Genomic DNA, 27,114 nt, shown 5'->3' with positions numbered 1-27,114 from the left:
TTCCCTCATGGTATGCAGAACTTCCCCAAAAGAAATATCCTCAGGAGGGGAGGCCGAAGGGATGGAATCCTCTGCATCCGAGTCCTCATAGGTCTGAAAGAGGTCTTCCTGGCCCTCGGAGTGGATAGAGTCCTCAGAGTCTTCATCTGTAGGGATAGGTTCAGAGGGATCAACCCGGGGCCTCTTATCTGGAGGAGGCTGGGATGCTCTCTCAGGATGGGCCTGTGAACCTCTAATCATGGAAATTAAGTCTGCGGCCATAGACATGATTTGTGTCTCAGGAGTAGTTTGAGGCAAGGTTTTTGCTGTAAGGTGCTTAGTCTTGCTGGCTGCCTTAGCCCGAGTGTAGGCCTTAATAGACATGGCCATAGGAGGCCTGGCAGCTCCACGTGCAGGAATGACTATCTACAGCAATGGTCTCTGGCATTTCCTCGGTTTCAGTGTCCGGAGGAAAATCTATAACTGGCGTCGGAGTGGTATCTGGTATCGGAGTCGTCGGTATTGCGGTGTCTTCGGTTCGGAGCGGTGGAATAACTGTCTCAGAGGGAACCGGAGCACTCGCAGTAGGTTTTGGCGTGGAGTCGGTGGTAGCTGCGGGCCGAGGATGTCGGTCCCGGTCTTTTCGTTTCTTGGGCGTTTGCGATGTCGGAAGCTCCGAAGGCATTGTATACGCAAATTTTTCGCCGAAAAAGTCTTCAGCGAACTCTGCCCGGCGCCTGAGAGTGCGCTTGTTGAAGCGAGCACAGGCGACACAGGCCGAGACGTCGTGGTCTGGGCCAAGGCAAGGAAGACAGTAAGAGTGGAAATCCTTATGAGGTATTTGTTTACCACAAGACAGACAATTATTAACTTTTTCAGTAATTTCTGACATCGTCTGAGGCAAGAAAAGGTCCCCAACGGGGTACTTAGCTTTTTTGATGACTTTGGATTCGAAGAGTATAGGAGCTGACCGACCGGCACTTGCGAACTGCTTCTGCTTCGGGCACCGCGTGGCAAGAAAGACTGAAGAAAATGGCGTCGGCTGATGCTTATGTACTCCAGCCGCACTGACGTCGGAGAGAAATGCGACATCAGCCGACGTCGGACCCAGACTTTGGAATCCGGCCGACCGAGGGCTGCCTGAGGCAGGACAACCCATATGTTATGACTGCAGTTGCATTCTTGAAGGACATCTGTTTCTGCTTTGGGCTCCAACACAGCAAGAAAAGCTGATGTCGGCTGAATGTTTTATAGCCCTGACGTCATGGAAGAGGCGACAGCATCCGACGCAGAAATCCCAAGACTCTGGTATTTGGGCCAACTGAGGGCTACCTGCAGGCAGATAACCCAAGTGTGACGACTGCGACAGTGAAACACGAAGAACATCAGGATATATGGACTTCTAAGCTTCCAGCATTAAATGCAAGTTTGCCACCTGTTGAGCCACTGACAATGCTTATCTTTTTTACAGCAATTTTGGATTTCAGTAACACTCTCATCATCAGCTATACCTCATAAACCTTTTTCTCTCTGGCTCAAAAGTCTTGCCTATCCACCAGGTCATGGAGGAGGAAATCCAGGAGTGGAGAGCTCACACATCATAAGTCATGCAAGGAAATCAGACTAGCTTCACTGTTGTCCCTATGATTTTTGTAAGTCAGGTTTTTAAGACTCTCCCTTTTCGCAAGCAAACATGAGATATTGCCTTCTCTGTTAAAACCTGGATGATAGATTCATAGTAGCCAATCAGTGCAATAAATCAGACCAGCAAACATAAGTCAGCAATACTTAGCTTCAATTTCAAAGAAAATTACAAGAACAACTACTACTAAAATTTCCTGCCACATGGGAACATCATCTGTAAACATTAAAAGTAATTTTTTTTGTAGGGAGGATCACTACCCCCACATGGGATGCGATGCCCCCTCACTCTATTCTAACTTCAACATTGCAAAATGCTGGAGGCAGTGGAGAACCTCAAGCTGCATATTGCAATTAAACAGGGACTGAACTAAAAGTGATGAATTCATCTCAGTCTGAACAAAGCTTTGTCAACATTAGCCATCTAGCCTCATAATGCGTGTACACTTCCATACACTAATGATGCCTGTTTACAGTGCATTGACTCCTTGACCTGACTTATACTCTAGAATCCCTTCACTCATGGAACACAAGCCTCCCTCCCCAGATGGTACTTTTATGGTAGAGCACAGCCAATTCCATTTAACAAAATAACCGACACTGATTTGAACATTCAGTGCCATCCCTTCCTAGCTGGCTCCTACAGGATTCGAGCCACTACATGAGCCTGAGTCATCTAGGCTGCAGTCAGGTAGTTTTCCCTCTGCACCATGAAGCAGATCCTACTGACTGGTGACCTTCTTGACACATGAGGAAGTACCAACTCCTGCCCATCCTTTCTCTTGCTTCCAGATGTTAAACCATTGCAGACGGACTTGAAAGAAGACCGCATCAAAATTCCAGTCCTACCCTGTGCTCTGAGCTGAATAAAGTACTCATGAACACCCCCCACACACACATACTGAGTCCTCTAATGAGCATATTTATCCAAACAGATTGTTTCTCTGAATGTTTATTTATTTACTTGACATTTGTTTACCAGGTAACCAAATGGGCATAAAACTCTTTCTGCACAGGCCCAGAGAGAAAAGCTCCAATAACAGGACATTTAACTAGATGTATGGTAATACACAATTTGTAATACAAGTGTGATGACAGAAGAGACAACAGTGTAACATTTACATATATAAATGAGGCTGCAGAAGAAATGGTAGAATATGTACAATTGTAAGTATTTACAGTTGTCTGTAACAAGCTAGTTAACATTATTTTGTTTGAACAACTTTTACAACCTGACAGCTTGCATGTTTACAGAAGAGAGATCAGATTAAGCTTTGCTGATGAGTTATTAAAGAGACAGAGAAGACAGTGGACAGTATAGAAGATGGGAGGATTGATAGGAAGATGAGAGCAGAAAAAAGGAAGAGTAACTGGAAGAGAATGAATGAGGTCTCAGCCTAGTGTGATGCAAGTACAGAGCCAAGATAGGGTGAGAAAGTGCTTTAATGACTGTTTACACATGTGAGTGCTACATATTAGTCTAATGTTTATTTGGATACTGTTCCAAGCTTTGGCTACTGAGTGTAACCAAGAGTGTGTTCGGTGAACGTTTTCAGTTTATAAACTACAAGTAGTTTTTCAGAGGAGTGAAGGGGCGGATAGGTAGGCAGTGAGAGTACAGCTAACAGCAGGACAAACTATGGAGGCTGTATACCATTTTGTGTGCCTGGAAAAGCTGGGTACATTTCAGATAGAGAGGGAGCTCGAGCCAGTTTAAGGATATGAGAGCAATGCAATGATGGAAACTGGCTGATGTGCTGCAAACCTAGCCACTTTATTATAACATAGCTCTAGTTTTGATGTTACACCAAACTGTACATTGGTTAGAATATGAGAATCACAGAATAAGGAAGGAAGGAGATACAAGTTAGAAAGTGGAGCTCTGCAGAGTTGGTGAGAATTTTGTTTTAAACTATAAAGCATTTTAGGTTCTTGGTGTGCATGTTTTTTTAATGTAATGCTGAATATGTAGACAAATTTAAGTTGGTCATCAACTATTATGCTTAGTAGTTCTGCACTGGAAATGACTTCTATAATGGTACCATTTAATTAATTAATTAATTAATTTATTTATTTATTTATTTATTTATTTATTTGCAGTTGGTTTACCAGGATAGTCCATTGGGCCAAAAGAACCCGTTTTCAATGGAGTCCTGGGGAGAAAAGCTCCAATACAGACAAAATCAGGTACATACAAAAATTACAAAAATTACAAAAATTACAAAAGATTGTACAGAGTAAAACATAAAACATTTAAGCTCACAATTCAAAAGCATTTAAATCAATACAGTGTGATAAATGAGAGGTAAGAAAAATAGAGAGAGTAATGTGATATACATCTATAGGAGTTATTCAAGCAGACATCAAATAACCTTACATAGTAGATATGCTGATGAAAGATAAGGTTGTTAGCTAGAGATATGTATCAAAGTGTATAAGATGATGAGATATAATAAATTTATGAGGGGAGGGAGCAAGAGCAATCCCAGTGGGACCTCAGGTATGTATGGAGAGAGTTTTTGAATGTGTACCGGTTAGAGGTGGTACGAATAGATGGTGGGAGTGAGTTCCAGAGGCGGGCAAGGTTGAAGGATAATAAGTGTTTACCTGGGGGATGAGATGGTTTATGGACTTCTAATAGGTTTTGATTGTTGGACCTTAATACTCTGTTTGGCAGGTGCATTTTGAAGGCAGAAGACAGGGAGGGACAAAGAGAAGGACTAAGAATGAGCTTTTGAGCGAAAGTCAGCTGTATATAAGTGAGATGATTAGGTAGTTCGAGCCAGTTTAGGGTTTGGAGAGAGGAACAGTGGTGGGTGGAGGACCTGTGTCCATTTGCGAATTTGGCGATTTTGTTATAGCAGGAGGAGAGCTGTTTTTTTTGAGAGGACTGAAGATTGGTCAGTAGTGGGGCCCCATAGAGAAGGGAGGGGATGAGAAAAGAGGAAGCGAGTGTGATTTTGGAGGAGCTTGTAAGGTACTGATTCTGACGGTAGAGCATACCGAGTTTTTGATGAGTTTTTTTAATATTTAGTTGTAGATGGGAGTTGTAGCTAAGCCTATTATCAATTAGTACACCAAGTAGCTTAGTTTCAGTCACTAGTTCAAGGGGTAAGTTATTTTGGCTGGTAATTGAGAAAGAGTTTATATTGAAGGACGTGGATTTGGAGGGGGTAAATACCATAAGTTTTGTCTTGGAGGCAATGAGTGCCAAGTGATTTATTCTCATCCACTGTTCGGTAATTGAAAAAGCTTCCTGGGTAAGTGATTAGAGCTGAGAGGAGGAGGCGGCAGAGCAGATAATGGTAGAATCATCTGCATATTGATGTTTGCAAAAGGTATTGATTTGTGGAAATCGTTTATAAATATATTAAAGAGGAGGGGACCAAGAATAGATCCTTGAGGAACTCCAGTGGGGGTACTAAGGAAAGGGGAAGTGGCCTTTTTCCATATTACAGCTTGGTTTCTATTAGATAGATAGCTAGAGAACCAATTTATGGAAGAAGGAGAGAGGTTAAGTTTTGACAATTTGGTTAAGAGCAGATTGTGTGAGATAGTGTCGAAGGCCTTGGAGAGGTCAAGTAGTAGGGTAGAGACAATGTGGCCGGAATCACGTGCAGTGTTAACAGTCTCCAGGAAGGATAAGAGGGCTGTCATAGTGCTGTGGTTTGGTCTGAATCCATGCTGTGTAGGAGTTATAAGGTTGTTGTCTAAGAGATGTGGCAGGAGTTGAAGGTGGACACACTTTTCCAGAAGTTTGGAAATAGGGGACAGGATAGCAATAGGACGGAAGTTGTTGATGCTACAATTGTTGCCTCCTTTGTGTAGAGGGATGATGAATGCTTGCTTCCACAGTTGGGGCACAGTGCATTCATGAATAGAGCGGTTGATTAGAATGCTGATGGGATAAGCAATAGCATCTGCAGCTATGCTTAGGAAGTAGGAGGGAATGGTGTCAGGGGCATTAGTGCAAGGCTTCAGTTTCTGAAGAAGTTTCTTTATAGTGGAAGTGGGAGTAGGTTTTAGTGAGAATAGAGAGGAATGCGGAGAGAGAGAGTTTGAGGGGGGTGAGAATGATAAGGCAGTAGGAGTAGTGGATATGGTGGAAGATAGGCAGTGTGAGGTGGAATTGGGGATAGGGTTGTGGGTGGGAGAGGGAGGGGGTGTAGTAGAAAGTGAGGTGGAGCATGTGAAGGAGGAGGTGAGTTTGCTAATGGAGTCGATGAAAAAGAAGTTAAATTGCGTAGCTAAATCTAAGTCGGGACTGTTAGGGTCTGGGGTTGGGGTGTGTGGTTTGCTGGGGTTAAGGAGGGTGGATATCCCCTTCCAAAATTTTTGAGGGTTGGTTTTATTATTATTTTGGAGTGTGAAGAAGTATTTTTGTCTATCTGAGATTATTAGCTTTTTTACTTTATTTCGAAGGGTTTTGAAAATAATATGATGATCTGGGGTCTTAGTTCTCAGATAGAGTCTCCAGGCTTTGTCTCTAAGGCGCATAGTTGATAGTGTAGTTTTGGTTAGCCAGGGGACTGAATTTGTTTTGATTCTTTTTGTTCTTAGAGGGGCGTGGGAATCAAGTATTCTTAAGAAAGTGGAGTTAAAGTGAGCAACTGCTTCTTCTAATGGAAGTGTCTTTAGATTGTTCCAATTAATTGCTTTCAAGGAATCTACAAAGATTGATGCGTTGAAGCTTTTGTCATTATGAGTAGTAATGTAGTTGTGGGAACGGTATGAGATACAGGGGAGTCGAAGAGTAAAAGTGGGCAGATGATCACTAAGAGGGTCAGGAAGAGTACCGCTATCTGAAAAATAGTGGGGATGTGATACTAGAATCCAGTCGAGGATAGTGCCACAGGAGGGGTCTTTTGATGGGTGTGTTATGGTATTGATTGCCCAGGGCCTAGGACTCTTTGTTAGGCGGACAGACAGTCTGATTTTCTTCTTCTGCCAGATCCTTTTTTGTTGTGGCCACCACCACGACAGCATCCACAGGAAGACCTTTGGACCAATGGGGATCCGAAGCAGGAGGGGACAAGATCTTATCTGGCCTCCAGGGAATAGCTTCGACAGTACCAGGAGCCTTCCAAGCACACTGCACAATGAGCCGGACAAGTTCATCGGCAGGTGGAGTAACCCAGGAGGGTAGGGGGCCGGGCGCAAAAGGCCTGCAGGAATACAGATGCATCAGAGATCAGATTAGAGGGCTGCCAGCCACCTCTCTGTTTCAGGATTTCGAGGATATCACCAAAGGATACCTCAGAGGGTGACCGAGGGGATCCTTCCCCCTCATCGAAATCTGTGCCTTCGGTGAGGGACTCCTCTGTGGAGTCCATGTGCTTCCTCATACGCAAACATTTCCGGTGGACCTCCACAGTGGGAGAAGCTGGAGAAGACAGCGGAAAAGAGTATTCTTGGGGGAATATGTCCTGCGGCTCTTGCACCCGGTGTCTGCTAGGTGCGACTTGTGAAACGAGTGTACCAGAGGAGGGTGGAGATATAGACAGTCCAGTATCATTAGCAGCAGCGAAAGCCTTCTCCATCAGTTGGAAGGCTGGTCCACCTGAAGAGGAGTGCATGTCTAGGACAGGGGTCACCCCTCCCCTAAGTGGCTCAGTCTGCTGACCCGGAGTCCCTGGATGACTGTGGGACAGCAAAAGTACAGTTTTGTACCTACCATAAATGTAGATGTTCAAGTGTTCACCCTGCTGCAGTCATCACACTTGGGTTATCCTGTCGTCAGGAGGTCCCGCAGTTGGCCGGATTTCCAAAGTCGGTTGCTGTCGCCTCATCCCTGACGTCAGTGCGCCAGGGGTACATATATTGCAACCGACGCCATTTTCTTCAGTTTTTCTTGCCCCAGATGTCAGGTGCCCCCAAAAAGGTGATCAAAATTAGTACCAAATAGTGTGAACACTGTACAAACACAAAATCCCTTCAGCTATAAGCAAATACATCAGTAAGGCATAGCAGAGATTTATCCAGTAGATCAGAGGGGTTGGAGGGTGGGTAACCTGGACTGCAGCAGGGTGAACACTCGAACATCTACATTTATGGTAGGTACAAAACTGTACTATGTTCATCGTGTTACCCTGCTGTAGTCATCACACTTGGGTTGAGTCCCAAAGCTAAGGTAGGGTGGAGGTATCATAGAGGGTTAGTGGAGGCAATGAGGCCCTGCAGAACTGCAGTGGCGAAGCCCACCCTGGACTTAGAATAAAGAGGTAAGTGATAGTGTTTGGTGAAGGTGTGTACAGAACTCCAAGTTGCAGCTTCTAAAGTTTCCTTGGTAGGAACCCCCCTGAGAAAGGCTGTAGAGGTGGCTGTTGCCCTGGTAGAGTAGGATCTAATGGTAGGAGGAACTGGTTTCCCATGATGGGTATAACAGAACCGTATGCAATGGCCTATCCATTTAGAAATGGTTTGTTTGGATATAGCCCTCCCTTGAGAAGCTGTAGCATAGGATACAAAGAGCTGGTCAGTTTTTCTGAAAGCCTTAGTTTTGTCCAAGTAGTAACGAAGCTGCCTGTGAATGTCCAAGGAATGCAGGAGTCTCTCACCTTTGTTCTGTGGATTGGGGAAGAAAGTGGGTAGGTGGATGGTTTGATTTAAAGCTACACTGGAAACCACCTTAGGCATGAAGGAAGGATTAGTTCGTAGAGAAACTCTGTCTTGATGAAAAATGAGGAAAGGTTCCACTGCCATTAGTGCCTGTAATTCTGAGACTCTCCTAGCAGAAGTTATTGCCAGGAGCAGGGCAGTCTTCCAAGATAGGAACTGAAGCTCTGCAGAGAAAGCTGGTTCAAAGGGAGGTAACGTTAGTTTTTCCAGAACAAAGTTGAGGTCCCATGTTGGTGTAGGAGCTCTTCTAGGTGGTCTAATGTTTTTTGCCCCTCTGAGGAACTGCCTTAGAAGAGGATGTGAAAATAAAGGTGGATTCGTGTCGTAGTGAGCTGAAATAGCTGAAGCATGAATTTTAATTGAGGAGAAGGAAAGTCCTTTGTGCAACATCTCAGCTAAATACTGCAGAATATGAGGCATATGAGGCTGAGTTGTGTCTTGGCCTTTAGCTTGATTCCAGGCAGAAAACCTTTTCCATTTGTCCGAGTAAGCCTTCCTGATGCTTGGCCTCCTGGCTTGCAGAATAACATCCAGAACTGCTTGTGAAAGAGGGGCTAGTTGGATGTTTAATAGATTTGCCATGCAGCCAGGTTTAAGGTTTTTAGCTGGCTGTGTAGAATCTGTTTGTTTTGCTGCGTGAGCAAATGAGGTATTTGAGGCAATATCCATGGTCGGCTGTGAGCCATATTCTTCAATAGCGGGTACCAGTGCTGGCGTGGCCAGTCTGGGGCTATGAGAATCAGTCGAGGTTTCTCCTTTTTGACCTTAAAAAGAACCTTTGTGAGAAGAGGTAATGGAGGAAATGCATATGCTGTCAGGTTTTTCCAACTGAAGGAGAGAGCGTCCACTTTCCAAGCTTGATGGTGGAATGTCCTTGTACAAAATTTTGTCAGTTGGTAGTTTTGAGGACTGGCAAACAGGTCTATATTTGGAAGGCCCCATTTTTGAGTCATCATTGTAAATATTTGTGGGTCTAGTTTCCACTCGTGGGGGATCTTTGAGGTTTCTGCTTAGGTCGTCTGCCAATATGTTTTTCTGCCCTGGCAGGAATTGAGCTTGTAACTGGACTTGGTAGGCCAGAACTGTGTTCCATAAGATTATTGCTTGCCTGCAAAGAGGGTAGGAATGTGTGTCCCCTTGTTTGTTTATGTACCACATTACTGTGGTGTTGTTCGTCTTTATTGTAAGTTGTCCTGGATGTAGTAGATCCTTGAAGGCTGTCAGAGCTTTCTGTACAGCTAGCATCTCTTTTTGATTTATGTGCAGTTTTCTTTGTTCTGCAGTCCATAGGCCTTGAATGCATTGCCCTGCCATGTGTGCCCCCCAGGCATAGTCTGAAGCATCTGTTGTGATAGTTTGCCTGGTTGGGGGCAAGGTGAAAGGCTGACCCTTGTTGAGGTGACATGCCTTTGACCACAATAGAAATTCCTGTTGATTCAGGGAATGAGAGATATCACTGTGTCCAAGCTGTGGCTGTGTTGAGACCATACGCTTTTTAGGTACCACTGTAATTTCCTCATATGCAGTTTTGCAAATGGCATTATCAGAATGCAAGATGCCATGAAGCCCAAAGCCTGCAGAATTTTTCTTGCAGTTAATTGGGTCTTTGTTGCCATTGTCTTGAAATACTGAGTCAGTTGTAGCAGCTTGTCTGGTGTAAGGTAAGCCTTCTGGGCCGTTGTGTCCAAGCTGGCACCCAGGAATGTCATTTTTTGTGAGGGTACTAGTTTTGACTTCTTTTTGTTTACTGTGTACCCCAGACAATTTAGTAGATGCTTCACAAAAGCCAGATGATGTAGGAGAATGTGTTTTCTTTCTGCTTGGATGTGGCAGTCATCCAGGTATGGATATATATTTGAATTCCTCTTTGTCTGCAATATGCAATTACTGGTGCCAGGCATTTTGTGAAAACTCTGGGCGCAGTAGATAAGCCAAAGGGCAGTGCAGAGAATTGATAATGGGTAGAACCTGCAATGAAACTGAGGTATCTTCTGCAACTTTGTCTGATAGGGACATGCAGGTATGCCTCCTTGAGGTCCAACGTTACCAGCCATGCTTCCTTGCCCAACATGGGAAGTAGCTGCTGTAGTGTTAGCATCTTGAATTTTGGGACTTGTAAGTAAATGTTTAGAATTGAAAGGTCCAGAATTGGTCTCCAAGCATTGTCCTTTCTGGGTACTAGAAAGGGCCTTGAGTAAAATCCTTGGCCTTGCTCTTGAGTCAGTACCCGTTGAATGGCTCTCATGGCCATGAGAGCTGTAATTTGTTTTTGAGCCCCTGCCCTTTGATTTTGTGGCAGGTTTGGCATTCCTCTTTTCATTGGCAAGGTGTGAAAGTGGAATCTGTATCCTCGTAAAATTATGTCTAGGACCCATTTGTCCTTTGTGACCATGTGCCAGTTGTCTGCAAAAAGTGCTAGTTTTCCCCCTAAGGGGGCTGACAAAAGAGTTTTGTTTGGCCAGCTGAGGTGCAAGTCATTGAGTTTGCCTTCTGGTGGGTTGAGACCTGTCTTCTCCTCCCTTCTGGATTGGAGTACCCCATTGACGAGGTTTATACTGGGTTTGTGGTTGTCCTCTGTCCCTTGGGCACCTGTATTTACCCCTCTGAGGTCTGTCAGTGGCTGGAAAGGACCAATTTTTTGTTGGCCAGTTTCTGCTGAAGCGAGGGGGTTGTACCTGTAGGAAATCTTTGACTGTCTGCATTGATTTTGCGTTATCTTCCATTTTCTTTAAAACTTCTTCTGCTGTAACTCCAAAAAGAACATCCTGCTGTAAGGGAGCATCTAGTAGTTTTGCTTTAACATGATCAGGCAGACTTTGTTCCTTTAACCAGGCATGCCTACGTATAACTGATCCAGTGACAGCTGCTCTGCAGGAGGCCTCCAAAGAATCAAACCCACATTGTAAGGTATGTTTGCCCACCTGCTCAGTGGCATGCAACAAATCCTGCACTTCTTTCAATTCAGATTGTTGAGGGAGGGAGGTTATCTTTTGTTTTAAATGAGAGATTAGAAATTGCTGATACTTAAGCATATGAAATTGACAATTAAGTGCTCTCATAGCTAATGTGGCTGAGGTGTAAACCTTTTTCCCCCACCTGTCTAGTGCTCGAGTCCCTCTCAGAAGGTACTGGGTTTTTAGCCATGGAAGCCTTAGCCCCCTTGGGACCCTGGGAGATAGTCTCTGGGTCAGAAACTGGGCTTTTGTAAAGAAATTTGTGGGAATCAGGTACTCTGTAGTATCTGTCAGGCTTAGCTGGAGCAGGAGGTAGAGAGTCTGGGTTGAAACTGGATTCTAAATAGACATCATCCACAATGTCCAAAACAGGTGGGATGGCTAGAGGTCTGTGTTGGGGGAGTAAAAGAAACTCTCTGAGCCTTTTCTTGGAATCAGAGTAATCCTGACCTTCCCAGTGAAAATGTTCCTCATAGTGTGTAAAGTTTCCCCAAAAGAGTAGTCTTCAGGAGGGGAAGCTGAGGGAATAGAGTCCTCAGCATCAGAATCTTCATAAGGAGAGTAGGAATAGTCTTGGTCCTAAGAGGAATCTGAAGAAATAGACAGTTGCTCAGAGGAAGCAGAATCTTCCTCTTGTCTAGGCCTTTTGTCAGGAGGAGGCTGTGAACCCCTGATAAGAGAAATCAAATCTTCAGCCATTTTGAGCATCTGTTTCTTAGGCATAAGGCCTTGAACAGGAGACTGAAGTGTAGTCTTTTTAGATTTAGAAGGAGTCTTCGACTTAGAAAATGTTTTGACTGTGAGAGTCGTCGGTCTGAAAACGCCTTCAGAAACCGATGGCGTTTCAGAAGCACCGACGTCCTTAGAAGGTAAATAGTCGGAAGGGCCTGAAGTAAAAGGTTGCGTCGGCCTAGTGTATTCCGTCAAAATATCCGTAACGGTCTCGGGTTCCAGAACTGCGGTAGTCAGGGGCTGCGTCCAAGCCTCACTGATAACCGGAGACCGGATCATCCAAGGCCTCGGAATTGGGCTTAGGCCTGGGCTGGCGGTCCTTGTCCATGCGTTTTTTGTGCACGCCGGTAGTCGGTAGCTCCGACGGTATGTTATAGTTAAATTTTCTACCAAAATAGTGTCATGCAAAATCAAATCGTCTTTTAATAGTACGCTTATTAAACCTAGCACAAAAACGACAAGAAGTGACGTTGTGATTAGGGCCTAGGCAAGGTATGCAATAAGAATGAAAATCCTTATGAGGTATTTGCTTCCCACAAGAAATACAATTGTTAACTTTTTCTGACATCGGTCTGAGGCAAGAAAAGTTTCCCCAACGGGGTACTTAGCTTTATAGAAGACTTTGGTCTGAAATTCGAATTCGACAATCTCAGGAGTCGGCCGACCAGCACTTGCGAACTGCTTCTGCTTCGGGCACTGCGCGGCAAGAAAAGACCGAAGAAAATGGCGTCGGTTGCAATATATGTACCCCTGGTGCACTGATGTCAGGGATGAGGCGACAGCAACCGACATCGGACCAAGACTTTGGAAATCCGGCCGACTGCGGGACCGCCTGACGACAGGATAACCCAAGTGTGATGACTGCAGCAGGGTAACACGATGGACATCTATGAGTGTCACAACTGACATCCTGGGTCGTAGAAAAACTTTCCTGCCACAAAGGCAACTGCGGTTCCTTAGTGAGATCCCTAAAGGGAACCGCAGAAGGGGAAGACTTTCCTATATCCATGGACTTCAAAGGCAATAAAGGAGGAGAATAAGAAGGGGTCTTTGGAGATGGGTGATCACCTCCCAAGGAAGGATAGTTCCTGAGGGCTGGGATACCTCTAGCTAAGAGTACCTGGTCCACAAGACGCAACACATCATGTTCGGAAAAGCTTCTAGTGGACCTCATGGAGACTGAGGGAGAAACAGGCCTGTCCACAGAAGAGGCAGACTCGGTGCCCATCTCAACTGACAGTACCAAGGACAACGGTGCCAAGAAAGACTGGACTACTGTTGTCTGCACCGAAGAAGTCATCGGTACCGAGGTCATGGTCTGCACCGACACAGGGATCGGTGCCGAAGCTGGAACCGACAAAACTGGAGTCAACAATAAATGCGTCGGTTTTGAGGAAGGTCTCGGAGCCGATGCGGTCAGGGTCTGCGTCGACTGAATGGTTGGTGCCGATACAGTGGTAATGGTCGGAACCGAGGAGCCCCTCGGTGCCAATATATAGAAGGTTGCAGGAGAAGACGGAGCCGAAATCACTAATGGAGCCGAAGGCCTAGACATCGAAAGCACTGGGGCTGACTGAGTAAGCTCCAGAGCCGAAACTTTACCCTATTTAGGTTTTGGTTGGCAGGAGTCCCCAGCCAGGGATGAAGGCAAAGATTTAGCCTTAGTAGGAACATCCAAGGTTTTCTTATGGGTTCTAGAAGGAGTTGAGGCCTCCGACCCAGAAACTGCCTCTGAAAAGGGAGATTTTAGAAGTCCCTTCAGTAACAGCTTGTTTTTCCTTTCCAACAAGGTTCTATTAGAAAAGTTCTCAGAAACAGTAGAGGGTGGGTCAACAGACAAGTGGGAAGCTCCCAAACAATAAACACACAAAGAATATGCATCAGAAGTAGGTAGTTTGTGTCCACAATCAGATCACCGCTTAAACCCCAGACTTCCTTTCTTATCTGCCATGACAGCAAATTAATTAATAGAAAAAGGTACCAGCAATGGTGCAAGAGAGTACCCGAAGGTATGAGAGAAAAAGGGAAAAGGATTACCAACGATGGTAAAGAGAGAATACCTCGCGGTAAAGGTGGTAAAGAAAGAAGCAGAAAAACATGAAGAAAATATGAACGCTAGATGCAATTGGGTAAGAGACAATAAAATATGAACTTTCCTGACAGAAAAGTAATCTGTAAAACTATTAAACAACAACAGACTGTACTTGGCTCAAGAGAAGTAGCTTGACATGACTGAATGGCAATGCGGCAAACGAAATCTGAGGTAACAGGGAGATGGGGATTGTGGGTAAGAGTTTAGCTCAAGAGTTTGAAGCTGATGCGAGCTTGGAAAATGACCAGCTCAGTTCCGAGCTCGGAACCAATACCCATGCGTAAGGAATGAACGAGGATTAACAATATCAGATGTAGGTGTTCTGTCAAGTTTTCCACCTTTTGTGGAGGAAGGTAGGCTTTCATGACATCTGTCCGAATTCTGCACCCCATGAAAACAATGTCTTGGGTAGGTTCCAGGTGGGATTTGGGGCAATTTATATGGAATCCCAGAGACTGTAGGAGGGAGACAACCAGGCATATATGCTGCAGAAGGGTGTCCTTCTTGCCTGCCTGTATCGGCAGGTCGTCCAGATAAGGGAATATCTGTATCCCTTCTGTCCTGCAGAAGGCAATCACTGGAGCCAAACATTTGGTGAAAATCTTAGGCACAGTGGAAAGCCCAAAGGGTAAGGCAGAGAACTGAAAGTGAGAAGGGCCCATCAAGAACTTCAGGTATTTCAGGTGAGCTTTATGCGGATGTGAAGATAGGCATCCGTTATATCCAAGAGACCCCTGGGGGATAAGAGGAAAAATGGTTGGTCTGGTCAACATCCTGAAGGTTGGAACCTTTAGGAATAGACTGAGATATGAAAGATCTAGAATTGGTCTCCAATGATAGTCTTTTCTTGGAACCAGGAAAATCCTGGAGTAGAAACCTTTTCCTTTTACTGCAGGGGGCACTGGTTCTATGGTGCCTTGAACCAGCAGTGGCTGTAGTACTGGCTGCAGGAGATGTAGCTGCTGTTTTGGAGGTTGTGGGATGCCTTGCTTTTGGGGCAATAGCCAGGTCATGAAATACACATTTTGAAGGACTGAAATGACCAATTTGTCTGAGGTGATGGATGTCCACACAGGGAGACAGTAAGAGAGGCGAACCGACAGAGGGAGAGAGGCGGGGGTTGTAGGTTTGGCAGGTAGTCAGATGCTACCTGCCCCTGTCTTGAAAGGATGGTCTCTGGCTAGAGGGAAGTGTAGGTCTGGCTGGAGGGGGTTTCTTTCTGGTAGGTTTTCTAGGCCTAGAAAGAGCAGCAGGGCGAGAGTGTTTTCTAATGAACTGTGTTTTAGCTGGGTAGTTCCTCTGAAATTTAGGAATAGGGGAGACTAGCAGGTGTTTCAAATCTTGCATTTCTTTCCCCTTTTGCTGAAGTGACTTAAACAAATTAGCTACTTTTGGACTAAACAAGGCTGTGTTGTCCAGGGAGACAATAATCAGCTTAGCTCTGAAATCATCTGAAAGGGGCTGGAGGTGCAGCCAGGAGTACCTTCTTAAGGCAGCTGCTGATGCTGCTGACCTTGATGAGGCTTCTGCAGCATCATAGCTGCACTTTATTGAGTGCCTGGTAACTTAGAAGGTGAGAATCAGAAGGGAAGACAGTGAGGCTTTGGCAGGATAATCTGGTACATCAGCCAACTCCTTGGAGGCTTATAAGGCATATTTCGCCATATGTGTCTGCTAGTTAGTAGCCCTGAAGGACAAGGTGACAGATGTATACATTTTCTTACCAAGATGCTCCATTGCTTTGCTGTCTTTGTCCGCAGGCAGGACAGTGGTGGTGATGGGTAAAAGTTTAGACGCCTTATCTGTGAAAATGGAGATGATGGCAGGGTCTGCTGGTGGACACTTAAGGAGGTACTCAACAGTCTCAGAAACTTTATAAAGTCTATCAGGCCTGCATGGGGCAGGTGGTTGTAAGTCAGGATTTAAGGATGCTGAGGAAGGCATCCAGAAAGGTAGTCAGAATTGAGGGAACAGCAGACGGGCTTGGGGAATCCATCTGAATGAGGTCATAATATCTTTTTTTGGACCTCAGTCATTTCAGTGGACTCTCACTTCAAAAGCTGTTTCATCTTAGAGATGGTTTCTCCAAAAGTCAAATCCTCGGCTGGGGAGTCAGGGTCAACAGATTCTTCCTCTGGGGAACCATATCCCAAGGGAGAAAAAGCTGGGAAGTGTAGGAAAGTGAATCTTCAGATGAAGGGTCAGAGAGATCTTCCTCTTTCCTCAAGGTTGGATCTGTGGTATGAGGCCTTGGACTCAAAATGGGAAGAGGGATGTTAGTAGTCTCTGCAGAGGTAGGACGTAATGCCATGAAGGCAATAAACAGACTTTGCTGAAAGCCTGCCAGTCAGGCATGCTTTCAGTAGGAGTAAAATATACTTCCTTTTCTCCTTTTTTAGAGGCCTGGTGGATGCGGCCTGGTGGAGGCATCCGACGGATCTACTGAAAGTGCTGGTCCCCCCTCAGGTGTCAGAAACTGATGCCAGTAAAGCCTCTATGGACATGCTTCTTCCATGCAGGTACCTGCTACAACTGAGGTGGTGGAGCTCGATTCCTCTACCAGGCTGACGGTGGACACAGGCTGAGGGTCGGAAGCTAGGGGCCCACGGAAGTGGTAGGCCATATAGACTTAGCTTTCTTTTTTTGGTGGTTCCGTAGGTATGTTGGAGGAATTCTCCATCCCTAAAGCTATTTCTTTTAACCTTTCATTTTCTAAATACAAGTTAAGCACATGCAGATGGCTACACAATGTCTTGGGCATGACTGCATGGCAAATGGAGTAGGCCTTGTAATCGTGCGACCGTCCCAAACAAAAGAGGCACTAATCGTGGGCATCCTTATGAGGTATATGATGGCCGCACTTACACTTGCCCTTTCTGGATGACATGAATGAAGGATTAAAATATTCCTCAATGACTCATTTATCTGATTTCTTGAATCCAATGGCCGTGAAAGCAGAACACCTGGAGTTCAACTGGCAGCTGAGAAGTTCTGAGGGCTGGTGTGTGCAGACGTCACTTTTATGGCCCACGTTCCTTGAGCCATGTCAGACATCCCATGAACCATACAGGGACTGAAAACTTTTGTATACTGGTTGGACGTTCGCGAAGAGAAGTAAACCCATATGTTGAATACTGCAATATGGGAATAGAAAGACATCCCTCAGATCCTATTCACAGTTTGAGAGAGAAGCTCAGAAAGAAATGCCATAACTTGAGTTCAACATCACAGACATATGGTGTCCTTAAAAAATCTCATTCCTCCAGAAGTCATTTGTGAGAAATGGAGGAGAATGGAGAGTGAGTAGTTGAGAAAGAATGCAAATGGACAACACAGATGGAATGTTATGGTAAGTACATAACTTCTTTATCTGATGTTGTCAGTTTTCATTCATCCCTCAACATATGGGACAGAGTCCCCAGCAACCCGAATTTCTGGGTGGACTCTAAGGAAGGATATTCCTGAGAATGGTTGAGCCAAAGGCCGCTCTTCCCCTAGAGACCAAATCTAGTTTGCAATGAGTGATAAAGGTATGAGGATTTGATCAAGTTGCACCCACACATATATCACCCATGGATGCTCTAGCCTGGAATACAGTAGAAGTAGCCATATATCTAGTTGAATGAGCCTTCAGTGGTTTATGTAAGGGGAGATTCAATTTGTTGTAGACAAATGAAAGGCAATCTTGTCAACCATCTGGCTAGAGTTACCTTGGTAATTGATTTGCCTAGCTTGTTATGTGCAAAGGGAACATCTGGTTTGTCTTTCTAATTTCTTTTGTTTTGTGCAGTCATAAATGTAATTACCTATGAACACCCAATAAGTGCAGCATATATTCTCCTTTATTTTCCAAGTTTGGGAAGAATACTATCAGGTTAATGGTTTGTTTAATGTTGGACAATGGCACCACCTTAGGAAGGAAGCACTGGTACACAAGGTGACCCTATTCTTGTGGAAAATCAAGTATGGGGGCTTAGAAGATAATGCTAAAAGTTCTGAAATTATTCTAGGAAATGTAATTACAAGTAAAAAGACAGTTTTCCAGCTCAGAATTTTTAATTCATATTTAGCTGCAGGTTCAAAGGGAGAATGTGTTAAGGCTTGCAGTACCAAATTTAAATCTCATGGTTGTACAGGAATGTTGTAAGGAGGTCCGAGTAGAAGGGCACCTTTCAAAAAGGCTTTGCACAGTTTAGAGGAAGCCATGGAGGAATTCTGAAACCCCACGTGAAAGTTCAATATTGCTGCAAATTGAATTTTAATAGTGGATGAACTAGCACCCTTGTGGAATAAACTAGCTAAAAAGTGAAGAAAAACATGAACCAGGGCTGAAAAGGGGTCTAACTAATTCTGCTCTGCCCAATAAACAAATCTCCACTTCTGTAGAGTTTTCTCATAGAGAGTTTCAAATGGACAGGTGAAGAGGGCATAGGCTGCCTGGCTATTAAAGGAATTGGAGAAACCATACAGTCAGTTTGAGATATGAAATGTCCAGGTGAACCAAGCCTGTTGGTGAGACAGAAGGTCTGGCTTTAGATCCAGAATCCAAGGTGGGTGCAGATGAGGCCAAAGGAAGGGGAACCAAATTTGTCGAGGCCAGTAAGGTGCAATGAGGATGAGTTTGCTTTTCAATCTGGCTATTTCCTGAAGGAATTTGGGAATCAAACGAGTTGGAGGATAAGCATAGAGAAGACTGGGGGGACAATTGTGTAGAAAAGCATCCTACAGTGACTCCTCTGGTAGAGGAATTAGGGCAAAGAAGCTGCTGGTCTTGTTGTTTAGGGGACCTGCAAAAAGATCGCAATAAGGCTGGCCCCAATGGTGGAAAACCATTTCTGTCACTTTGTTGTGTCACCACTTGTGAGGTAGTAAGATGGATCTGCTCAGTTTGTCTGCTATCACGTTGGACTTCCCGTGAACATGTGTTGCAATTATAAAGCGGTTGGAATATATTGCCCACTGCCACACCCTTAGGGCTTCATGACACAGGGAGTGAGATATGGATTCCCCTTGTCTCTTGATATACCAAACTACTGATATTTGTCCATTTGGATAGCAATTGTCCCGAGAGTGTGAAAGTTTTGGAATTCTTGCAACGCCAAAAGCACCGCTCTCATTTCCAGAACACTGACATGCAAATTGGCCTCTTCGTGGTACCAGGTGTCTTGGACTGTCTTCCCCAGAAAATACCCCCACCCAATCTGGGAAGCATCTGTGGTCACTATGGCCTTGGGCTGAGGGAGACTGAAAGGATGACCTTGCAACAGTTGTGACTGTATCAACCAGGATAGACATCTTTTGCATACCTGAGTTATTCATATCTTTGTCGACATAGGTTGAGAGAGAATTGACCATTGTGTTTGTAGTATCTATTGCAGAATTCTCATATGACATCTTGCTAAAGGAACCAATTTTATTGCTGCTGACATTGATCTCAGGGCTTACAGAATCAACTGGGCTGGAATTCTGCTACTGCAAATAATTTTCTTGACCTGATTTCTTATCATTTGTACTCTCGAAAGGGGAAGGGATGCTACCATAGATACTGTGTTGAATATTGCCCCTGTAAATTCCAATGTCTGAGACAGATGTAACTGACACTTGTAACTGACGGTTATTCCAAGATTTGAACAAGTTTGCAACACTTGGCCTCATGCTTCTACCAGCTGAGGCCTGGTTTGAGCGGTAATGAGCCAGTCGTCTAAGTATGGAAACACCCAGAATCTCTGAAGATTTGAGTGAGCTGCTACTACTGGCATACACTTGGTAAACACCCTGAGGGTTGTGGTGAGGCCAAAGGGCAGTGTCTGAACTGGAAATGACTGGCTCCCAGCCGAAAGCATAAGCAACTTCAGGATCATATGTTCATTTTTATATGATAGTACACATCCTGAATGTCTATCGAGCACATTCAGTCGTCCTTGCTCAGAAATTGCAGAATGGACTCAGCTGTGACCATCCGCAACATGGTGTGTTGAACTGATTTGTTCAACACACCGAGGTCTAAAATCAGTCTCCAGTCTCCTGTCTTCTTTGGCACTTAAAAGAATCTTCAGTAAGTTCCAGATTCTATTTGGTTTGGGGGAACCTTTTGGATGACTGTTTTTTCTAGCAGCTTTTGGATTTCTAGAGCTGCTGCTTCCCTCTGACTGGGAGGAACACTGGGGATTTTCCTGGGTAATGGAGGTGGTAGGAAAAAGGAAATAATATAACCTCTGGAAATTACTCTCTGCACACAAGTGTCCTTTGTTATGTTTAGCCAGGCTTTCTGGTACAGAGATAATTGACCTCTGACTGCCTCCAGAGAAAGATAATCGGGCATCCCTTTGGGAGTGCTGAAAGGGTCTGTCAAAAATATATCTCTAGACCCTCAGTTTTGTGGGCCTCCTCCACCATGGGAGTGTCTTTTGCCATTATTGCTCTCCCCTCTGCCCTTGGAAAGGGCCAGAGACTTCCTGAACCACATCTTTCAACTTCCCCGTGGTTCCTGAAAAAGGCTCATGGAGGGGTCAACAAATGTACGCCCACTGCAGATAGGGTCTTTCCATCTTTATCACACCTGCAGTGTGTGACTTTTACTGTGGGGTCAAACAAAGAAGTACCATCAAAGAGAGCACTGACGAAAGATGACTTAAGGCTCCACAAAATCACACAGGCGCATCCAGGCATGCCCCCTGATGGAAACACCCAAACCCATGGCACTTCAGTTGCGAGGTGAGCCTCATGGATGAATTTGCAATAGACTGAACGGTGGCCAACTGTGAGGCTACAAAAGTCAGCCTCTCCAGTAGTGGTCCCTGAAAGGGAGTTTGAAAGTTCCTTAATGTGCCAGGCAGTTCAGTGAGCGGAGAGCAAAAGTTAATGAAGCATAAACTTGCTTCCCAAATCTGTCCAGTTCTCTAGAATCTAGAAGATAGAGAAGGGTGATACAGAACTGTTTTCCAAGAACCCATGCAGGAAAGCCCTAGCAAACCCTGCTCTAGACCTGGAAATATGGTCTGGTTTGTTGTGTTTGGTGAAGGTATGGACAAATGTCCAAGTAGCTGTCTCTAGAATGGAAGCAGTGTCCAGCCCTTTGAAGAAGGCTCCAGATGAGGACGTGGCTCTAGTAGAGTGGACTTTGATTTTTGAGGTTATATGTTTACCATGGTAAGTGAAACAAAAGGAGGTAGCCCTGGAAATTCAGGCAGACAGTCTGTTTTGTCACTGCTCTTCCCAAAGCTCTAGGGTGAGAGGAGGGAAAACAATTGCTCTGATCTCCTAACGGACTTAGTCTTGTCAAGGTAGAACCTTAGTTGTCTGTGAACATCAAAGGAATGCAGGACTCTCTCACTGTCATTCTGGGGGTGTGGAAAAAAGGTGGGGAGGTGAATACATTGGTTCAGTGACAGCTCATTGACCACCTTAGGCATGAAGGACGGGTTGGTCCTTAGGGTCACTCTATCCTTGTGGAAAATTAGAAAAGGAAAGTGGCTATGAGGGCCTGGAGTTCTGACACTCTTCTGGCTGATGTTAGAGCCACCAAAAGCAGTCTTCCAAGTGCAATAATTTAGAGAGGCTTTTGATGCTGGTTCAAAAGGAGCAACAGTGAGCTTCTATAAAACATAGTTCAGGTCCCATGGGGGTGGAACTGGCCTTCTGGGCAGCCTGAGGTGCAGCACTCCCTTAAGGAATAACTTCACTGGAACATGGGAGGCAAGAGAAGTGTCAAGAGGCAGACAAGTTGAAATAGCAGTAGGTGGGCCTTAACAGAAAAATATGCCAGCCCTGCTTGCAACAATTTACACAGGTAGGACAGCACTAAAAGGGCCTCTCCTTGGCATGGCTCTAGCTGTCTTTGAAGACACCAGATGGAGAATCCTTTCCATTTAGGCAAATAAGATCTCCTAGTATTAGATTTCCTGGCCTCCTGCAGGACATTAAGCACATCCTCAGACTTAAGATGTCTGAAAGGGATCAAAACTCTTATCACCCACAGGGTTCGATTCACAGATTCCAGGTGAGGATGGATTAGGAATCCCTTGTCCTGTGTGAGAAGGTCCACTCTGTGAGGTAACTTGTGATGATTGCCCCTGGCTAAATGCAGAAGGAGGGAACCAATGCTGTTTTGGCCAAAAAGGAGTCACCAACAAGATTTTTTATTTGTCCTGTCAGATTTTCAACGGGACTTTTTGTAGGAGTGGGAATGGGGGAATGCATAGACAAACATCTCAGCCCATGAGACAGAAAATGCATCCATTGCCCTTGCTAGGGGGCTGGGAGCCCTAGTACAAAAGAGGGGAAACTGTCTGTTCAGAGGGGAGGCAAACAGATCTATTTGTGGAGTACCCCACTTGTGGACTATGTCCAGGAACACATCCCTGTCTAGCATCCATTCGTGGGATTATGACATGGACCTGCTCAAGATGTTTGCCTATGTGTTCTGCGCTGAGGGAATATAGACTGTGTGCAGGGGGACTCCGTCTTGGACTGCCAGTTCCAGGCCTGGAGTGCAAGTCTGCATAGTAAGTAAGATTTTGTTCCCCACTGTTTGTTCACATATCAGAGAACTGCAGTGTTGTTTGTGAACAACTTCAGGGGGCCTTGCTTCAGAATGTGTTGGAAGGCTCTCAGAGCAAGGATGATGGCCCTCATTTCCCTGATGTTATGTTGATGTGCTCCTGCTAGAAGGGGCCTGTCCATGTGCCTTGCACCTTCAAGCTACCCAGAGCAGATCTCCAACCCAGGTCTGAGGCATCTGTGTACATCTCCTGGACTAGGGTGATGGGTTGTAATGGATGTCCTGGGTTGACAGAGATTGATCCAGCCATCGGACATTCCACCTTTTATGATAGAAGGAATGCCCTCATAACATCTGTCCTTATTCTGCACCCCAGAAAAACATGTTCCGAGGTTTAGTTTGGACATGGGGAAACTGATGTTGAATCCCGGGGACTACAGACAGAGATGACTTTTGGAGATGGATGTGTAGAGAAGTGGACCAGTCTTCCTGGATCAGGAGGTAATCCAGGTATGGAAAATTTTGAATCTGTTAGACCCTGCAATAGGCTACCACTGGAGCCAGACACTTGGTGAATACCCTTGGAACAGTAGACAATCCAAAGGGCAAGGCAGAAAACTGAAAATGCAAGGAAACCACAGAGAATCGTACATTCTTCCTGTAGTTGGGCCTTACTGGGATATGTAGATATGCATCTTTGATGTCCAAAGTGGCCAGAAATGTCTGAGGCATTAGCAGAGGGAAAAATACTGGAGAGTAACCATGTGAAAAGTGGGTACTTGTAGAAAAAGGTTGAGGTGGGAGAGATCCAAGATGGGTCTCCATGGCTCATCTTTCGTTGGGACTAGGAAAAGTCTGGTGTAAAAAACTCTTTCCCTTTTCTGACCGAGGGACAGGTTGGATAGTCCCTTGAGAGAGGAGGCTGTCTAAGACTGTGTGGAAAATGGGGAGCTGGTCTTTCAGTGGCTGTGGAATGCTTCTTAAGGAGAGAGGAATGACCCAGATCATGAAGTAACCCTTTTCTACAATAGCCTAGACTCACTTGTCTAAGATAATGCTTTGCCAGACGTGAAGACAGTGAGAGAGTCTTTGGGACAGGGGAATGGAATCTGGAGAGGGTGAAGGGGAAAGCAGGAAGTCACAGACTACCTGCCCTGTCCTGAAACTGAGGTTTCTGAATGAGAGTCTGAGCAGGACTGGAAGGAGGCTGTTGCTTCTTGGAGCTCTTTTTGCTCCTAGAATGAGGGGTAAGAGCAGAATGTTTCCAAATGAACTGTGTCTTGGTGGGATGATTCCTATGGAATTTAGGGAATGAAGATGCAAACATTTTAAGTCTTGTAATTCCATTCCCCTTTTGCTGAAGGGTTTTGAAAAGCCTTGCCACTTTAGCCCCAAAAAGGGCAAAATTGTCCAGGGGTGCATCCAGAAGTTTAGCCCTGATAAGATCAGGAAGAGGTTGGAGTTCCAGCCAAGAATACCTTCTAACCACTGAGGCAGAAGCTGAAAATCTGGCCGAGGCTTCTGCAGCATCATAGCTGCATCTGATCGAGTGTCTTGTCACTTACGAGGTCAAGGAAATGAGGTTAGACATTTGAGCCTTAGAAGGGGAGTCTGGTTGATCAGCCAAAAGTTTAGAAACCTGGGTCAAAAGGACCAGGGCATACTTTGACATGTGAGTCTGGTAGATGACTGCCCTAAAAGCCTGAGTGGCAGAGGTGTATACTTATTTTGCCAATAAGTTCCGTGGTCCTCTAAGTAGTTGTTTAGGGCATGCAGATACCTGCGAAGAGTCTTCGGAACAAAGGCCTGACAAATTGCACTGGTTTTGTGGTTGTGGTTGGGTCCTAGACAGAAAAGGTAAAGCTCACAGGGGTCCTTATGGGGGATATGATGACGACACCTACACTTTCCATTCCTGGATGACATTAACCTAAGCAGGCATGCAGTGAACAAAATAAGAAGAAGAAAAAGGCCGCAATGGGGACTTACTTAAATCTGAACATCCGATGGCAGAGACAGCAGGAAGAGCTGACATTAGACTGGCAACAGAGAAGTTCTGAGGAAAGGCACGTGCAGATGCCACTTTTATGGCCGATGCATCCTATTGCCAACGTCAGACATCCCACGTACCTTGCAGTGACTAAAGTTTTTCTGTACTGTCTGGATGTTCCGGTAGCTAAGCAGAGGATAACCCAAAGGTTATGAATACTGCAACATGGGAACAGAAGGACATCTGCTTTACAAGACTGATTAAGGTGGGACATTAAGAAGACATAGCATGGAGCAAAACCTACCACAGGAAGAAAGCATTACAGGGCGGGGAAAAAGAAAACAGACTGAAAATAAACATATGCTCATCAAGACATGGGCTACAATAACAGATGTTTTGCAAGCAGTGAGGCATTTATTTCCTTGAATAAAGAAAACTGGCATCAACTACAAGCATACACCTTACTACAAGAAATCACAACATAAGTAAATTGATATTTCCAGATTTCAATACAATAAAGTACAGCTAAAAAAATGAACAAGTGATGAAAAAGTGTGCATACACATAAACCAAATAAGCAAACGCAATTTGTTAATACATATTTCTGGTTCCCATAGTATGTGGCAGAAGAACTGAAAATCCATTCTGACAAGTTCTAATTCTATGACAATTCAGTATTCTCCAAGTCTTCACTAAAAGACAGGCTGTTATACAGGCATACTCGCACTGAATCATGGTCCCCCATGTTAAATTGAAGCACTGCAAAAAATAAAGTACATAAAGGAAAACTCTCTAAAAACCTATGAGTATCTTACCTGTTCTGGTGTTGGTATAATTGGACCCTCAGATGGTACAACCTCAACAGGAGTAGGACACGTTGCAGACCTCATTAGTGACCCACCTCTTTGTGGGGACTGTGGACCAGGAACTGAATTCTGGCGTACTGATGGTTGATGGTTAGACAGACTTGGAAGATCAGGAACACTCTGCAAAAAGAAGAATAAAAATCAGAAAAATGTTTAAGTGATTTTCTCAAAAGCCACTTTTAGCAAGGAAGATTTAATACAACAGAGGAAGAGAATGTCTACCATTAAAGCAAAGCAGACAAATATGCGATTTGATTTGCATTAAGTGCAACATGCAATGTCTGGCAGTTGATGCAGAGGGTTAAGGCTGTGAGAAGTAGTTCCTGTGGTAATGGGTTTGAGTCCCTCATTTGCCTACTATGTGTGCTTGGGGACAACTGGAAATTTGGATTGGTGTCCTGAATGGTCCCCTGGACTGAAAACCTACTAACGATTTATAAACATGTAATCAGTGACTTTCAATACTACAGAATGGTTTCGTGACAGTTTCCCAGGGTCAGAACATCAACTTTCAATGACCCGTGGTTTGCACCGCTAGACAGTCATACATATCCATTAGAACTGTAATGGATAAAGACGGTAACAAAGATACAAAGTCTAAGCATAACAAACGTCATGATTTTTTAGCTATATATATATATATATATATATATATATATACATATATATATATATATATATATATATATATATATATATATATATATATACACATATATATATATACATATATATATATATATATATATATATATATCTATATATATATATGGTTTACAATCACATGCTCGTTCGTCTTTTACTTGAACGAACATATGTGCGAAAACCACTTGGCAGAACCGGTAGGGCGATCACCACAATGTTGAAGCTGACAACAGCGAATGGCCACTGTTGTCAGCTCCAACACTGCAGTGCAGACTGCACTATAGTGGGGATAGGGAAATGTACCCTTACCCTCACTGTAGTGCAATCTCAGAGTTTGTATATATAAGTAGGGTGTGGGGGGTGCAGGGGGGCAAAAACGTGTTGTTGAATGTTGATTAGGTAGGAGCATTTCTGTGTAGTCGACATGTTCGACATTCGAGTTCACTGAAATGCTTGGTTGGGCATTTACTGTTCGGTGTTCAGATTTCCGAACTTTTGGTTCAGACATCTGTACATTCGAACAATGCCACTGTCGAACATGTGATAGTAAACCTATATATATATATATATATATATATATATATATATATATATATATATATATATATATATATATGGCTTACAATCAAAAAGTTGAATGGCAGTTTTATGACTGCCACTTGTTCAAAATCACGGCAGTCAGGGTCCGCAATTCCGAACTGCAATATTACGAACCATAATAAAGAATATAGAGCTGCATTAATTATTATGAGTTCGGCACTGTGAATGTAGAGCTCCGTAGAGCGGTGAGTGGGGAATTTCCCATTTTACTCACTGTAGTGTGATCTCGAAGTTGGCATATTTAAGCTGCAGGGGGTGTGGGGGGTGCAAAGGGGGCTTGCCTCCTTGCAAAACAGTGACGCTAATACTTACTTTCGATTCCGAAAGTTCGGTGTTCTGAATGGAACCATCGCGGTGATGATTTCTGACTCTATGAAGGGATCGGTGAGTACATTTTCGTAGTTTTGGTTCGGCAATGTGCAAAAACGCACAACTGCCGTTCCGAATTTTGATAGTAAATCTACACACACACACACTGTATATATATATATATATAT

General features: G+C 44.4%; 1 protein-coding gene across 4 annotated transcripts in view; it reads right to left on the bottom strand.

Annotated features, from left to right (window-relative positions):
- Positions 1 to 27,114, bottom strand: part of TOM1 (target of myb1 membrane trafficking protein) — a 1,917,838-nt gene that overhangs the window by 838,619 nt on the left and 1,052,105 nt on the right. For all 4 annotated transcript variants that reach the window (XM_044068060.1, XM_044068069.1, XM_044068077.1 and 1 more), the window contains exon 6: positions 25,322 to 25,492. In XM_044068060.1, the coding sequence (XP_043923995.1) occupies positions 25,322 to 25,492 (171 nt within the window). The remainder of the gene's footprint in view (positions 1 to 25,321; positions 25,493 to 27,114) is intronic.

Source organism: Protopterus annectens, chromosome 1.part0, assembly GCF_019279795.1.
Source record: "Protopterus annectens isolate FY-2018-M chromosome 1.part0, PAN1.0, whole genome shotgun sequence".
Lineage (NCBI taxonomy): Eukaryota > Metazoa > Chordata > Ceratodontiformes > Protopteridae > Protopterus > Protopterus annectens.
Note: the sequence above shows the minus strand (reverse complement) of the source record. Positions and strands in the feature narration are given on the sequence as shown.